Source organism: Trachurus japonicus, chromosome 13, assembly GCF_045865225.1.
Source record: "Trachurus japonicus isolate A0001 chromosome 13, Traja_1.0".
NCBI lineage: Eukaryota > Metazoa > Chordata > Actinopteri > Carangiformes > Carangidae > Trachurus > Trachurus japonicus.
In genome coordinates, this window is record NC_140919.1 from 35338929 (window position 1) to 35356698 (window position 17770).

Below are 17770 nucleotides of genomic sequence, written 5' to 3' on the forward strand. Positions count from 1 at the left end.
TTACACAGAAGCAAATTTTAATGTCTGAAATGATCAAATCAAAAATTCTAGGCAAAATGCATACAATGGCAGACTCCTCAGTGCCTTGTTATGAGTGGGAAACATCCTGTCAGTGGTACGATACCACATCACAATAAAAAAACACTACACAGTCCATTTGTTATGAAAGAGCAGGAAATGCTGAACAATGACACATCAATTACACATGAGCTGGACTAATCCTGGGTCACAAGACACCCTGTGATATTTTATTTGTCTAAAATCTATTTCCCATTATATCAAATTAATCGCAATCACTTATGTTCTGTTTCATAATAGAAGCACAAGTGTTTTTAGTAAATAAGACCTTGAGTGACAGCTGTGAGCTGGGGTTTGATAACTGATGTTCAATTTCTGACAAATTCACAAAAATGAGACGATGGGACAATGTAATATGCAGCAGAACCCTGATTCTCCATGGCCGTCCATCTACTGGCTGCTGTCTGAGCGTGTGAACTAGGTCAGAACTTTGCAAGCTCCATTTAGCCTTTGTTGGAGGGAGGGAAACTTCACAACACATTGTTTACAGGGGAATGAGGGTTTACACGACATAAAACAAGACCAGTATTGTCAGAAAGTTACTGTCATCAAGTCTGAGAGATTATGATCTGACGGTGGAATCCTCTCATCACAATGGCAGATGACAGAATCAATACTGTATGTGTTTATGTGGAGGAAATCATCTCTTCAGGATCTTTAATCAGAGTTTAACTTTAATAAAAGTAAAATTGTATTGTTTTAGTTTGTTTAAAATATGGTTTGATGAATAAATAAAGACAAATCAATGCTAAAATTACTGTAAGTTTTTGTTACATGCACAGACTTAAGTTCCAATATTCTTGTGTTTGGATGATTAAAAACTGACATGGTTGTTTAAATTTGCTTAACCTGGAAAAAAGGGAATGATTGATCCTTTAACCAGTATTTATTTCTCCACTACTATATTCGCTGTGTATGATTTTTCACTCACTTCTCTTTCTCTCTTGTTTGGAAAGTAATACACATGACTTAAACATGAATTTGTGGTGCCTTCTCAACGCCTGCTGCCTGGGTTCAAACTAACTGTTTTCATGTCTAAGGCCTTCACAACTAGGTTTTCCATGGGTAAACAAACAGCAGAAGTAAGCGATATTTTTGTGTTAATATAAGTCTTAAATAGTTATATCTCCCGACAGCAATCACTTAGAGTGTTTGGACCGTAACACGGGTCTGTCAGTCACTCTGCTCTGCTCTGAGCCGAGGAGAAAACTTTTCTCGTATCCTACAAGTTTTATCCAATGAGGAGAGAGAACGGCATGCAGGGCTGTGTGTGCAGCCAAGGGATGCGCCTGAATGTGGTGACGTAGGGACGAGGACGTTATGGTGCGTTCAAGGCAACTCGTGTTCTTCCGACCTGTGAAGTCGTACAGTACCAGTTTGATCTGGTACGAGTTCACCGGTCGGAAGTTACGAGTGGCCGTTATAGTGACTTTCACAGGTAAAACAGGTCGGAAAAACACGAGTGGGTTGCCTGGAACGCTACAAAGTCGTAAGTCGTGACTTGAAGCTGTAATTTACGGTTTCAAAAGCCTGCCTGGAACGCAGCATTAGCCAAAACGACCGGATCGCTTACTTCTGCTTTAATGCACTGGTGTCCGTATTTAAAGAACTGTGTGGAAGTTGTAAGTTACGACTACATGGTTTTCCTTTAGGTCTCAGTACAATTTTCTTTTTCTTTGTTTCGTACACACAGAGACTTTGGGTGTGCCAAGTTTTCTTCTATGCATTCCTTTATTCAAAACCTCCACTTCTTTGTCCTTTCCGCTGGCACGGTGGGAAATCTAGTCATGCGCTCTTCTCCTTTCATGCCTTTCTTTTTGCTGAGACATTGACTTTAAATACCACACACCTATAATTCAGTTTCCGTTCAGGCAGCGGGCATACAAAGACTGACCTGGCAGCATGCCCTTGAAACATGAGCTGAATTAAAACACACAAGAAGATGCATAAAACTTTTCTTTTTCCTTTTAACATCAAAAACACACATCATACTAAAACGTACAGCTACATTCAGCTCAGTTGAATGGAAAGCTATTTTTAATGGATCTTTCTCACAAACTTGTTGCCTTGTCAAACACAGGTGGAACTAATAACATTAATAAAAGCCTCTGGTATTGTGTGTGAGCTGGTTCATTGGTACACCTAAATGTCATTAGTTACACCTGTGCTCTCCCTGCTAGAAGAATTCAAAGATGTTTGCAGTGACAATCTGTTGCATTGCTGCTTGGTGCAATAAAGAGTATCCTCAGAGCTATGTAACAAATATAATCAGCTTTAAATTTCAATACATTTTAATGCTTTCCTGACTCATTTTGGGAACTTCTTCACTTTAAGATGCCTGCGTGAATTGGGCACAAAACAGAAAATTAGCATCTTTAATGATTTGTTCTTTTTAAGTCTTGACAGGACACCACACATGGGCTTAACAAGAAGCTGGAAAGGCTTTGATCTATATGCAGATTTTAAAAAGAGCTTTGTGGAGGTGGGGGGGATTTAAGTGATGATGCTAAAGTATGAATCTGATCCAAACATTTGACTTTCTTATGCAGTAGTACTTTAACATACCTTCAATGGTATAGATTTTAAATATATTTACAATATGTATTTTTTTGAGGGTGAGAGAATACAATAAAAATGGTTATGGTGCTTTCCAAAACTGCTCTGCTGATCATGCACTAACACTCAAATCAATCAAATCAATCCCCTCTAAAATGTTCCATTTCCTTTACAGATAAAATGTATATATTTTTTATAATTCAGAGGTGGTGAAGAGGTAGAGGTGTGTTTTCTGCCCTGGACAGTATGTGCATGTCATCTGCCTCCATCCAGCAACAACAACCACTATGGATAAGGTGGTACAGTCTGTATGAAGCCTGAGAGGTGAAACCCAGGGCATGAAAAAGACATTAAAATGGTTGCCGCTCCACTTGCTGCCAGTCTTTAAGGTTATTGCTCTGAGCGCACGGCAGTAATTGAAGCCGACCGAGATGAACATTTTTATCATACTGTAAGTCATATCTTCTCTCATCTGTGTTTTGGCCGCTGGACAGTCAGATATTCACTGTGTAAAGAGATTTTAGCGACATAATCAACCTGAAACAATAAAAGTGAATGGGAATAGGATTGGAAGTGAAGGGAAAATGTCCCCTGCCATCCCCAATGGAAATTTCACCATTGTATACATTAATTTAAACATCACTAGAGGGCAGTATCTTCCACACCGTGTCTGATGATATTCTAAAATTAGACATAGTCTCAGTGCAGCTCAGTGGGTTGATTCTGAAGTCAAGAAGCAGCAGACATGGTTGGAAAAATCTTTGATTAACTGCACCCACCTGCAGTGTTGACTGTCACAACTTCACTGAATGGGCCCGTGCCCAGTTTGTTTTGTGCCAACACACTGAACTGGTACTCTGTCCCAGGCTCCAGCCCAGGCACCACCAACCAGATCTGAGCACCAGAGACTGGCATCGAATGCCAGTCATGAGGACCGAAGTCTATTCTCTTTGACCTGAGAACAGAAGTGAAAGACAGAAAAACTGAGGATTATTTACACCACGATAAAAGGGTAAAACCACATAACAGTGAATAATGTTCTTACTGCAATTAGTCACGAGACAGTGTTCAGAGAGTGGGTGCTGAAAATGTGCAGTTAATTTTACATTCAAGCACCAAATAGATTTCTCTTCTTTTGTTTTTTCACTCGTCTTTGAAGCACGTCACGGTCTTGCACCAGCCTAATCTCCCTTTTTTGTAGCTAATTTCCTGGGAACTTTCTCATAATTTCTCAAAAATCAATGCTGTTCAGATGATTTTAATTATTAGGATGTTTCCAAAAAAGGTTTCATAAATAAATATTTCATATAAACTAGGGTGGAAATGGAGAAAGAGTTATCTCAGTTTTTAAGAAAAAAATGTAAATTATGTAGTAGTTAAGTAATAGTTCATCAAAATTAACACTTTATTTTTCAGGTCTGCTTCCTTCATAATTTATGGAGAAAAATGAACAAAATTGTGAGTCAATTTTAACTCCAGTGTATGTATATTTATTATTCATTCATTTATAATCAGAAAATGTATTTATCATTCACTATGAACTGAATGTTTGGTTATATAAATATAACATGTGTAGCTCTCTTGTTATTCTCCACACTTCCACTCGCTGGAAATAACTGGAAGTTGATGAAGTGATCACTCTCAGTTTTACCTGCAATCGCTATGGCAATAAAATTGCTATTTTAAATTCATTTTTATATTTATATTTTTTTGTTGCAAACTGTAACTGTACAGTAGCAGTAAATGTTAATCAGCCCATTTATTTTGTGCATTTTACCTCCTTGAGTCAAAGCCATCTGTCAGTTAGCGGTGCAACAATAAAACCTGCTAATCTGTTATTAAATAATAATGTTATTTAATTGTGTCACTGCTGTTTAGTTGTGTTAACAATAACAATGCCCCATCGATTATGTGTTGTGAAGTGAAATTTATTAAGCATATTAATTATCTCTTACGGTAATTACAGGGCTCTGACTCACAAATTTGTAGTTTCAACTCCATGCAAAATGTTATTGTTCATGAGAACTCCGTGGAAATACATTCACTGTCACTTTCTTCATTTTTCAACATGTGTGCATCTATATTACCATGATGGACAGTTTCACATGCATGGAGAGGTGAAAAAACAACAACTCTGTTCTAAGGCGTGTCTTATGCACAATGCCTAGTGGGATGTTTCTGCCGCGACACTCCATTACTTTCCCAATACACACTATGAATTATGCACACGCGCATCTACTAAATACCCTGAGAAATAAGCTGTCAAAACAATTCTGCGGTGAGCTACTGATTGAATTTCATATTTTATCATCATCAATGAAGAAGGCAGAAGAAGAAGAAAAAAAACTGCCCCTAATGTACATCAAACTAGGCCGATAACCTCCAGATAGTGTTCCCATATCTGCAGACTGATTGATGATTGATTTGAAGGAGACTAAGAGCACTCACACTGGACCGTACCACACAGAAAAGGTCTGTTCGAAGCCGCCATCATAACCTGGTTCCCAGGACACATTAGCAGAGGTTGTTGAGGGCACTACATGGATATTGCCAGGAGCGTGTGGGCTGGTGCCTGAGTGGTTGATAGAGACAGAGGCGAAAAAAGGGAATAAATTAGTTGATAAGAATACCGTATTATCACTTCATTCATATAACTGGTGAATCTAAGTCAGACTCCAATTCATAATGGTTTGGTTCAAGTCAAATAAAACAAATTATGAGCATTTGTTGCTGTTTTCATTCCCAAAAATGCTGTGCTTGCTTCATGCATCTGCTCTCTGTGGATAATGTCATGCTGGCTGAGGTGGTGACGGGTGTAAGGTCAAGTTCAAGATCAGCAGCGGTGTCTGCGGCTCTGCTCGTGCCGCCCATCTAACAGCTGTGCAGAGCGGCCTGAAGCCAGCTACTTCTCACCAAAGGAGAGACCTGAGCGTGGACTGAGGGGCACAGCTGTCTGCGCCGCCCTGTGACACCTGTCAGCTGAGGGCTGCCCACACAGCTGCGCCACACTAGAACCACTCCATAGGCACTGGGGCAATAGGCTACTGGGGCAGGCTCACTGACTTGCTCACATTTAATGGACTACGATTCAACATCTGGGAAATTTGGTTATTCATTTTCTTGCAGAGAGTTAAATGAAAAAACTGGTGCCCTTACATATCTGTAAGTCAAGTATGAAGCTAAGGCCATGGCAGATAGAGGCTAGCTTAGAGAAAAGTTAACACAAACTATATACTTATAAACTATGAATGGTTTCCTGAACCTCTCTCAGCCTTTGTAATTTAATGCTTTTCATAATTGCAATGCGTCCTCAGCCTTGATGAAAAAAGAGGTGAAAAGGCAGAGAAGTTTTGAAATATGTTTTGAGTAAAGTATAAGGCTAATCTTTTTCAACACAGACACAGAATACTTGATTTGAATTTAGCTAGACTCCTAGGTGGTTTTATTATTTAACAACAACAACTTGGATTTTTTGCACGTCTATTTCTATACAGATTAAACAAATAAGCTTGAGAGGTGTTGCTAGGTAGATTCTTTTTTCTACCAACAGATCAAAGATAACCGTTTTCCCTAAGCTAATCGGTTGCTGGCATAAATGTTTACTAATGTTTGATGTGCGTACTGTAATAGCACAATACGTTTGTGTCTTTGTTTTAATGCAATTGTATAGTCAACATAATTATGATAATTTTCCATAATAATAATAATTATAAGGCAGTACACCTCCATACTGAGGTGAGGTGGTTTTAAAAGGCTTTTATCTGCTCAAAATGGCTGCTATTACTGCTGTAAAAAAAAGTTAAGCAAGCAAAGGCCATAGTAAATGCTACTATCTGTAACTGTGTGAAGGAACTCTGCAGTTGTAAAGGGTACTTAAAGGCACCATGATTAAAATCTGATCTTCAGAATTTGCATGAACAGAATTAAAGGAGTCTTTCTACAGTTCAGGCCTTGTCGTATTGCCCTTCACAATGGATTCTCAGTGCATCTGGACCTTCACAGCCCTGTTTAAACTTCATATCCCTGCATGCCTTTGTTGGTGCTTCAGTCAATCAATTTGAGAATAAAAAAAAATGTCCTTGGCCCAATGCCTGAACAGACAAAGGCTGAAGTGACAGGGTTTTAGCAGAGGGTTGGGTAGCACACTGCAGCTACAGATTCAGGCATTAATTTAACTGTCTAAAGCTATTACAGATAAGATCAACTGAAATTTTAATGATACCCAAGGGGAAATTGGGTAGAGGCATGGGCTTTGCGGGATAAGGGTCATTTCTTCTTCATGCAAATCATGTCAAAGACACAGCAGAGTGTGATCACAATGAACTCAGAATAGCTAAAACAGGTCAGTGGTTGAGGAAGTTGAGAGCACTGTGCAGGTTCTTTGTACCGATGACTAGGATACGCGTGCTGGCAGTGATGCTTGTGACCACATTGGTGGCTACACACTCCCATTCTCCATGGTCTTCCTTGCTGAGGGACAGAAACTGTAAGCTGCCACTGGGTAGGATGTTGTGCTTACTCCTGCTTGGCTTCCCCACCTTCAATGGACACGAAAATCACAGTGACATGGTTAAGAAGTGTCGGGCCAAAACACGTTTCAGTACACGGCAGGTAAAATCAGAAACACAGACACAAGGTGATTTGCTTTCAGGATATTTGCTGTGGTGTGTGTTTGTCTACTGCACCTTTCTCCAGGTGATGCTTGGTATATCAGGGTCTCCAGAAGCAGCACAGGGGATTACTAGCTCTCTCCCAGCCTCCTGACGATACTCCCCCCCAGGCCTCACATTAAAGTAAGGGGGATCCTTGATGAGCACACACAAACACACATCATGGAGACCTGTGCTAAAACATGTAGCAACTGAACATCAGACACGAGCAAACATGAGCTGTGAAGTACCTTTAGCACCAAAGTGGCAGGGGGGGACATGCCCATGGTACCCAGGGCGTTGAAAGGCACACAGGTGTAGGTGCCCAGGGAGTCTTCTGTGGCCTCCGCCACCCGGATACTTCCGTCTGGCATCAGGCTCCAACCGGGGTACTACAAGACAACAAGAGGGCATCTACAGTAATACGCTTGATCTCAGGGTCCCTGAAATGTCAAGGCATGATCTAAACACTTTGACATGCACAAGAAAACAAACAAATTTCCACTAAAATCAAAAGAATGATAAGTGAATGTTGACATGGTGCAGAATCAGTGGGTTTGGGGTATTAGTTGCTGCAAACTACTATTTTTGCAAAGGACACAAAAATAGAAAAGGTTTTCTGTTAAGCTTTTATCACCCAGTGTACCAGTGATGAACTGCTTCTATTATAAAAATGTCACCTAAATACAGAAATGTATTGCGTGTATAGTGGTTCAAATGAAACTTTAAAAACATTGTGTTTGTAACTTCAAAATCTATAAGTCCAATAATGTAATACATCCTCAAACACTGAATGTTCATAGTCCAATTAATTAAATACGTAATTTGTTTTAAATTGGGTCTGGGAAGTAGTAAGGATTTCAGCAAGACTAGAGGTAGTGGTATGTCCAAATTGTGATTTATTTTGATAAACTGAAGCTATAAAACGTATAGAGTTCATGATGTTATGTTCAGCTGCACCAAATAAATCACAGCCTAATCACACTGAAAGTGAAATTGTGGCCAATTTTCAAACAGTTTCCACTGAGACATAGAGAACTGCAGGGAAGCAAATCTAAACATGAAAAAACTGATGTTTTAATATGGGAGGTAAACAACATGCAGAGGCAGACCGACCTTCTCCACTCGGAGAGGATAGCCGTCTTTCTCCCACTTCACAGATGTCACAGGTGGGTTGGCGTCCACCGGGCAGCGGATGATGCCTGGCAGTTTCCGGGGGACGTAGATGATCGAGGGCATGTTGATCACTCGGGCAGGGTCTGGATGTAAAGGTATGTTAGATGTTTCTCATGTTGAATATACTGTATAATCAATAAAGTCTGAAGCAAATGCTTGATGTCCACTGCATCTAATGTGTAAGGACATTTTACAGCAGAGCAGCGACTCAAAAATCCTCAGACACAGTTTTGGTACATTGTGTCCACTTTTTTTCACTCAAAATGTAGGACCCCCAGAGGTGTTGCAACCTGTCAGGACTTGACATTCATATAGAAACAAGCCGTGATAGGCCAGAGGAGCTGGGACCTCTGGATGACTATGAGCTATTTGGACAAAATCATCTTTTTTTGTCCAGCCTTTTCAGCCTTTTAACATAAGCTTTTACCTGATGTTAAAAGGCTGAAAACCACATGCTGGTCAGCGGTGTAAGGCTCAAGCAGCCTCCCTTCATATAGTAGCCTAACTAATAGGTCTAATAATGATAATAAAAAGTCTAAGTCTACTTTATATATTTGTGGGTCATTTTGATGTAATTATGTATAGCAAGAGGGGTCCAAAGTGATGCATAGTTAAATCATGAACTAACTGTGATTCAAGGACAGATGAAAAAACTAATAATTGACACCTACTGTACCGGTCTGGAAAGTGTTACAAAGACATTTCTAAAGCTTTGGGACGCCAGTGAACCACGGTGAGAGGCGCCTATATCCACTAAAGGAGAACGCTAAGCTTAGAACAGTGGTGAAAACCTTCCCTAGATGGCTGCCATACAAGAAAAAATAAATAAAATTAACATTTAATTGCGACAAATCTGCAAGAAAGTAAGACATCCTTTCATACAGTCATAAAGTCTACTTATATAATTGTGGGTCATTTTGATGTAATTATGTATAGAGGGGTCCAAAGTGAAGCATAGTTTTTTGTCAATAATGTGAACATTTTCCACATGTTCACATACGCCCCCCCCCCTCCGGACCTCACCAATTTGAAAACCCTGGTTACGGCCCTGGATGGGATCTGAAAATACAGCTGTGCAACTGTGTTGAATCTGACAGACTCAACAATGCTGACACTGATAAATCACACTCTTTTTGCATCTCACAAGAATTGAATGTGACCTCATCTGCACAATGAATGATACCTCCTCTTAATCACAGGCAACATTTAAAATAAAAGTTTAATATGTGGTCAATTGTAATGTTTTGAATTGAAATCATAGCAGGACTATAAAATATGAGCATGTAGGGAACAGCAGAGGAGTAGTTTCAGGGGATTGAATGGAGGAGAAGACAGAGCTGCAGCCAGATGAAGAGTTCTCATGTATCATTGCTGCATGTGCCTGTGCAGTTTGTGCAAGATGCAGTGCTGCATTATCATGGGCTGTTGGATGGTGGGTGGGGCTGACTGGACCATTACACACAGCTATGTCACATTACTACTATTTTAATTTGCATATAGACCCAATATATCCCTATATCCCTAAGTCCCTATTTCAAGTCTCCTTATTTACTATGGATAATAGAGAAATATTCATTAACTAGTGTATGGCACACTTGTAAGCAGCTATAAGGACATTTTTAATTGTTCATTAAATATTTGTCGATAACTTTAATTTCTACCATGAAGACATATTTTGTATTGGTACAGCAGCTTTTATCATTTTGCCGTTAACACAGACTCCCACTAATGGGAACACTAACACACACTAACAGGATCAGCCATACATTACTAAAAGACACTCCTGTTTTCAGCTGTATAATAATGTGCTATAAACCTTTTATTAAATGTTCATAAACTGGTTCTGAATGCTTGATAGGGACACTTTAAAGCAAAATGATAGTACCAATGAGACTACCAACTGAATTTGTCATACCTTTGCATAATATATAATCTTGATGAAGTTAATAAGCTGGTCATATAAAACTATCCTAAAATCATAAATCAGTGTGAAAAACTGATTCTGTCAGTCAATGTGAGCTAATGTGTTTGATTTGTGTTCGATGAGCAAATAGCTGAGGGAACGGAGGCCAGGAATTATTTAATGAATTAACCAATTCTTCCGATTTTTCCCAGACATTTAATTAATGACTCAAATATCTGCTCTACTTTTAGTCCTAGATTAACTTTAGAGTGACTTCATGATGCTTGGTCAATTTGGGAGCAGAATTTGAGTGTTTTGCATGAAGCAGTTAGGACACTGGTTTCATTATGGTCTGCTGTGGCTGTGGCCAGTGATGAAATCAGTGCCTGCAGTGCTGTGAATCCCCCAGCCACCCCCTTCCCCCCTCCCCCCTCCCCCCTCTCCCTCTCTCTCTCTCATACTGTAGCACAGTAATCAATGACCAGCAGCAACTTGGGAGCAAATTAGCAGAACACACAGGGGCTGACGATGAAACGTCAGATGACCAGGAGTGTTGTTTCTCTCTCGTCCATCTCTGCTGATGAAAAGGAAGGTCACTATTTTATTCAGTGGAGGGTGGGGGGGCACAGATTTCAAAAGAGGGTAGAAAAAATGGAGTCTGAGGACGAGCCCGTCTCCATCTTTGTGCACAGGAATGAGTCTGGAGTCGCAATAGATGATAATTCAATCACTAAAATCCTTCGAGAGTACGGAAAAATGGCCAGAGAGGCTGAGTCAAAATGACGAGGGGGGAATCTCTGCTCCGTCTCTGTAACATCTGACCTTGAAATTCAAGAAGGTTACTTTGCATTACAGTGGCGGAGCAGCGCAGCCAAATAATACAGCAGCCTCCACCGCGAGCAGCCTCCATACTGCTGCTGCTGTTCCCTTCTCCTCGCACAGCTCGCTCACGCCCCTCCCCCTCCACTTTGTTGCCAGGGTAACACTCACACTGAACAGTCAGGTAGGCCGATGCTGAGGGTGAGATGCCGAGGCTGTTGCTCGGACTGCAGGTGTATTTCCCAGCATCCTCCGGCTTGACCCGGAAGATGATAAGGGTGCCGTCGATGAGGATGCGCACACGGAGCTTCAGATCACTGCAAGAGGACACACACGTTTTGTCACACTGTGTTGCTGGAACACACCAACAGGACAGGACACTAATCTATTTCTTTTTCTGTCTTTCTTTTCTTTTGCTAAATAACTCTGTGGTGCCATAAGAGAGCAGCAGAGAGTCAAACAGCAGCCGGCTGTGAGAGGCATCCAGAGAACACAGAGTACAGAGCAAGACATTCAAATAAATCTGCTAATTGTCATAATCACCAAATGGTACATGTTTTCCCGCTTGACACAGTTTGAAATGAAACACACTAATGACGGAGAACTGATTCTGCTGGCTGTGTTTTCTAATGGAGCTGCTCTCCTTTTCCACAGTGAAATCAGCATTTAAATCGCCTAAGTTTATATACAGTATTGCAGCTAATGGCTTTACACATTATTTACTAAAGGTTTACAGATCATGAATAGGCCAATCAAAAAAAGCACACTTGAGTTGTCTGGCTGTGAAAACACAATTTGACTGATTGAACTGTATAGAAACTTCAGTTTGGAGGAAAAAAGATGAATATGAAAGAATCTGGACAATAAATGCATTACTTGTTAGGTCTATTCATCCATTAAATATTTATCAATGGATTGAGAATGCTTATCATTACACTGATGCCAAACATATTTTTCACAGTGTGCAAATGTATCAATGGCTTATGACTGCTGTTTAAACTGACTGGTTAATGATTTACTAATGATTTATAATGATTCCAAGGTGAAAACTGAGGGGGTTTATTTTTCTTCACAATTTGCTTCTTATGTAATGAGTACTTGTTTTTATTGGAAATGCTGTGCATTTTGATTATACTAACAAAGGTAATATAATATTTTAAGTACAAAACGATACATACTGTACCATACATGTACATTGTCTGTAATAGTGTGTATTATTATTATACAATAGTAATAAAGTGGTGTAAAATGTATTTAATAGTGTTCAAAATACAAAACTAACAATATATATTGGTTTTGATTTATTTATACATTGCGTGATCAATATAATCCAATGGAAAATAAAACAGTGTTAGTAATAATAATAGAATGCAACCGTTGAATATATAAAGAAAGTGCGTTACTGGGCCTGTATGTATGAAACTGATAAATGGAAAATTTTGAACTTAAAAATCTTTCACTAAGAATAGAAGCAATTGATTAAATTTCTATTCTATTTCTATTACTACTTTTATATTTAAGACAGAGAAGTTTCTCACATAATTTGGAAACACACTGTAAATGGTTCCAATGCAGTAAGAGGTGCTCACATGATGATGAATAATAGATTAGATGTAGCAACGACCCCAAAACATTCAGCCACAGTCATGAAGAACAATCTCCAGCGACAAGAACAAGAAGGACTCCTGCAACAGATGGTCAGCCCCCACAGAGCCCTGATCTCAGCATCATCATGGAGTCCTTTGATTCATGGCATTTCTGAAAGCATCCTCACTTTACTTTTAGTTTACTTTTAATTTTTCTCAGTTCTGTATCTGCTGCACAGAACATGTTGGTGGCTTTTGGAGATACTGAGGATTTCACACAATGAAATTCACTGTTATAAAATAAAATAAAATAAAAGCCACGGTTTTCCAGAAGGACAAAACTAAAGTGTGCGGATTTTTAAAAAAACACCTTCAACAATATGGCAGGCAAAAGACAAATCCTTGCTGATGTCTTCTCTGAACATACATGTGATTAATCAAGTGATAAATGAAGAGGTTAAAGGTTACTCCTCCACTTAGCTGCAAGTGGAAAGCCTTATTCCTCATACTCATTTATTTGTGTTGCATGTCACACTGTGTGAGGTGAAACTGTGAGACAGCATAACACCAGTTAGAGGCACAACAGATTATGTGATGAATGCCTGGTTGATTTGTGGCGCCTAAACTGACATTAAACCTTATTCAAAAACGGCACAATGTTCAACTACTGCTGCCGTTTCATGTCGTATTCTGATTACTTGGTTTGCATCAGCAGCTACAGTGCGAGATCTTAAAGAAATTGACACCTTTCCAAAATCGATCCACGGTGGACAAGTCTCCCAGTGAGATCCTGGACAGACCATTTTGGATTCGTGAAGGCAGGCACTTATAGCCCAATGGTCCCTTCACAGTTATCTTGGGTCCTTGGCACCTTTTTAAGTCTATTTTTCAGACGTCTGATAGATACAAGCTCTTGTCCCAAGTTGCACAGTCATATGTACAAACTCAGTATTAAAGCTCCCATTTTAGAAAGTGGTACCATTAAAATTCTATGTAGTTCTCTAAAGTATATCTTACCTATCCTGCGAAAAAAAAACATTTAAAAATTCAAGAGTGACACCCTGAAAGTTGTCTTAAATGAGCCAGGACACTTAAATGGACTTCCTCTGTGAAAGTCCCTCAGAAACTTGTTTTCACTGCCAGTCAAAAAAAGAAAAGAAAAAAACATTCACTTGTTCATCCTTCCACTTGTTCTGCCTGTCACTTGCCCGCTGTAAAAACCCTCTCAGACTCTAAAGACCTGCTCTGGGGAGCCTGCTGAGGTCCTGGCTACGCTTCAGATCATCACTGCATGAGAGGAGCATGATGACACAAGGCCCGAGTCATGTGATGCAGTCCTCAGAGTGCACTAACTCGTCTGGCACGCTCCAGACCGACCCCCGCCAGGCCCACTCTTACTGCCTCCGGGGCCCCAGCAGGACCGGGCGCTCGCACACACACACCAATACACACACACACACACACACACACACACATATGGTTTATATAAGCACAGATACCAAAAACAGTCACTCCACTGCAAAGATTCTCAGAGACACACAATGTCGAATTGCAAAAACATTGGGATGAAAGCCGAGTGCAGCCTGTGTGGTGGTGAGTTCAGTGACTGAGCCGTGACCTCATCCACGTGCTTCCTTACACACAGTTACACAGCTATACAGTACAGAAGTGAACTCGATCATAACTTTACTTCTTGAAGTAGACGTTATCCTCTTCCCAGAACCAGGTGTAGGTCAGGTTGCCGGGATACGCCTCCGCTTGGCAGGTGAAGAGTGCATTCTGGGATATGTTTACAGTGACGTTTTCTGGTGGTGACACGATGTATGGAGGCCCTGAGAGGAAGAGAAACATGCGTTTTAGTAGCTGTGAGAACTCTGTATGCAGTTTTAACCTGTTTATGACACCTACTGTCTACAATGTCCTTTCAAAATGTGCATAGTTCTGTCTCAGTCATTTACAAGAATCATTTCCAAAAGCCACAAATGGATCTTTGTTTATTGTTTTCTAAAAAGTAAAAGTAAAAGTAAAAGAGAAGTGAGAATCACCTTGGATTTACCTCATCACTACTAAACTTTGATTGAAAACATCTAGAAAATCTGCAAAAAATTATAATGAAACTATAATTCACATGACTATATACTGTTTCATACTGACACCAGTGAATGATGAGGAAACTTTGTATTATATGGTTTTCTTCCAAGATTTGCAGAGTACTGAAGGTTATATGTTGGTATTAACATAGTTTATGACTTGCAGTTGAGTAACGACACTGTACTTTTTACTCTCCTGTTGATTTTACTCCTTTAAATCATGTTTATGTCTTTTTATATTGAGTTTCGTGAATATATTATGACCATATTTTATATGTTAGCACTTTGAATGGCCATGTTGTTGAAAGGTGTCATACAAAAGAGCATGTCTGGCCTCAGATGGCTCAGTCAGCTTAAAATATTTTTTAACAAGATATCATAACTTAAAATGTGTTCAACCAAACAGCAGAGAAAACCATTAAAGAGATGAAACATATTATCAAATCATAAAAACCTGTGAAACTACACACAGGACTCCACTGCTTCCACTCTAACAACTTTTTTGTGAGTGAATGAGAAAGCGCACACACTATGTATTATTTACAATACATCACCACAGTCTGATGTAAAATACAGTGAGCTGCCAGCTATCATAACCTTAATAGTAGTCAGTGTTGAGGCTTAGCGTGCTTCACATTGTAACCTTTTCATCCCCCGAGGTGCTCTAGGTTTGCTCTTAACTCTCAATAAAACAGCAGAAGCCATGAAAGGTAAGCTGTCTTTTATGAGTGGGCCCAGATACAAGCCTCCTGGTTATTTTCCTCTGAGTGTGCACGGCTTTAGACATCGCATGGGACTGCTGACGGCACCATGCGGGCGTCTCACATAACAATTAAAAACAGATCACCGAGTGAGAATCATGACTCCTAAGATATCTGTTTGTTATTGCTCTGGGTATGAGTCCTAATCATTTCTTCCATTTTATTTCACAGCACTTTTCATGCCAACATTCAGCTGAATTCAACATCAGGAAAAGCACTTTATTTTTGTGGTAACGCCTCACTCTAGATTTCTGTTGTATTTCGCACATAAAGACGATTTTAGGAGGGAATAGATGAAGCTGTACAGCATATACACGAGCACGTACGCTGGTGTAACACATCCGATACTGCTGCGGCTGAGGCTTCAGCTTCACACATGACAGGTGAGTAGAAGTCTAATTCCACAAACGCACAGACCTCAGTGTCCAGAACAAGAAACCCTGGGGAATTTATTTTGGAAGTGTCCAATGCTAGATTTATTCTGGTCTCATATGTTCTCTGTGTTTTCCAGTGTATATAAACAAATGACAGTCTCCCCACAGAAACTAGGTTATTTTTGCATCATGTGAACATTGTTAGATAAAAATGAGAAAAAAAACTGTCTTTTTCTAGTCCTCCAAGCCATTTTTTTTTGTTTTGTTTTGTCCTTCCTTCTTGATTAATTGATTAAACTTTATTCTACTTGGTGCATTTCTTTTGTCCCTGTGTGTAAATGTCTGTGAGAAAGTGCTTGAGAAAATAACTATTTTAAGTTTAGGAAGTTTAGGAAGTTTTCTTTTTAAAACTTGCATCTCTGTGGTGTTCTTTCAGCTTGAGGTTGCAGCTTGATGACACTGAGTCACACTCCAGTGAAAACATGTGAAAAAAACAGGCCTTTTTTAGCTCAGTGACGATGCATTTTTCAGATAATCCAAAGGATTTAAATTGTTGATTTAGCTCCAACCATGAAGGAAAGATTAATCCTGGAAATTCAAAATCTCCACATCTAGAAATACAATGGCCAGCAATGACTCTATTATAAACTGTCTCTGTTATTTACAGGGGGCGGACAAGAATGACTATAGTGCCAATTAAAATTCATTAATACGTCTGACACAATATGTCTTATATTACGGTATTGATATTACAGCTTCAGTGGTGCTGTGGGGCAAACATGACATTGCAAACTGCTATCTGTGTGTGCTCTCTCCTCTGTCTAACAAACAATATTAATGGGCATCCCAAAAAATCTAAATAGCCTACAATATAAAAATGAGATTAAACATAATTAGCTTTCTCTTGGTTTCCACTGTTGATTTGTCACCTTGGCCTCAGAGAAAATGTGATAACTTTCACAATTCTAAAAAAATGTTTAAAGCAGAAGTAAGCGGAATGTTTGTGTTAATATTAGTCTTAAATAGTTCTATCTTCCGACAGCAATCACTTACATAGAGTGTTTGGTCTGAAACACGGGTCTGTCAGTCACTCTGCTCTGCTGTAAGCCGAGGAGAAAACTTTCCTTGTATCCTACAACCTTTATCCAATGAGGAAAGAGAACGGCATAAAGGGGCGGTCCTCTCTGTGTGTGCAGCCAAGGGATGCGCGTGAATGTGGTGACGTAGGGACGAGGGCGGGGACTGCTAACTCCATCGGCTGACAAGAAGTTAGCCAAAATGACCGGATCGCTTACTTCTGCAGTATTGGCTGATCAATCAATAATGGAAACCTTAGCTGCAGCCCTAGTAAAACTTGAAATGTAAAGAAATTAAATATTACATTAAATAATACAATTAACCTAGGTAGGAATAAAAAGTGCAGACAGATAAAAAGTGTATTTTAAACCATACCTACCATATCTTAAATTTAAAAATATTACGTCTGTCTTATCTGAAAAAAAGTATGTTCTAAAAATTGTGATATTACAACTTCAAACTCATGAGCAGTCAATATTACAAACTACTAATTATACTGATCTGAAAAAATGTATCACATAATCTATTATACTTCAAACCTAGTGTGAACAAGAATTAGAGAAAGATAGTTTTGAGAGCAGTCTTCTTTATGTGGTGCAGTAGCTGAACAGAGCAGTTGTATAATCCTGCCTCCATCTGATGGAGACACAACTGACCACAGACTTCACCTCCACTGCTGCACTGAGCTACAGCGGTTATAC

At 39.5% G+C, this 17770-nt stretch overlaps 1 protein-coding gene across 7 annotated transcripts in view; it reads right to left on the reverse strand.

Annotated features, from left to right (window-relative positions):
* Window positions 1-17770, reverse strand: part of igsf9ba (immunoglobulin superfamily, member 9Ba) — a 74507-nt gene that overhangs the window by 15315 nt on the left and 41422 nt on the right. For all 7 annotated transcript variants that reach the window (XR_015037494.1, XR_015037495.1, XR_015037496.1 and 4 more), the window contains exons 6-13: window positions 14458-14599; window positions 11353-11498; window positions 8400-8542; window positions 7535-7675; window positions 7320-7439; window positions 7022-7172; window positions 5083-5206; window positions 3414-3589 (exon numbers count right to left, since the gene is read on the reverse strand). Coding sequence is in view for 4 of the 7 variants with exons in the window: in XM_085796210.1 (XP_085652336.1) it covers window positions 3414-3589; window positions 5083-5206; window positions 7022-7172; window positions 7320-7439; window positions 7535-7675; window positions 8400-8542; window positions 11353-11498; window positions 14458-14599 (1143 nt within the window). In the remaining 3 variants the exon portion in view is untranslated. The remainder of the gene's footprint in view (window positions 1-3413; window positions 3590-5082; window positions 5207-7021; window positions 7173-7319; window positions 7440-7534; window positions 7676-8399; window positions 8543-11352; window positions 11499-14457; window positions 14600-17770) is intronic.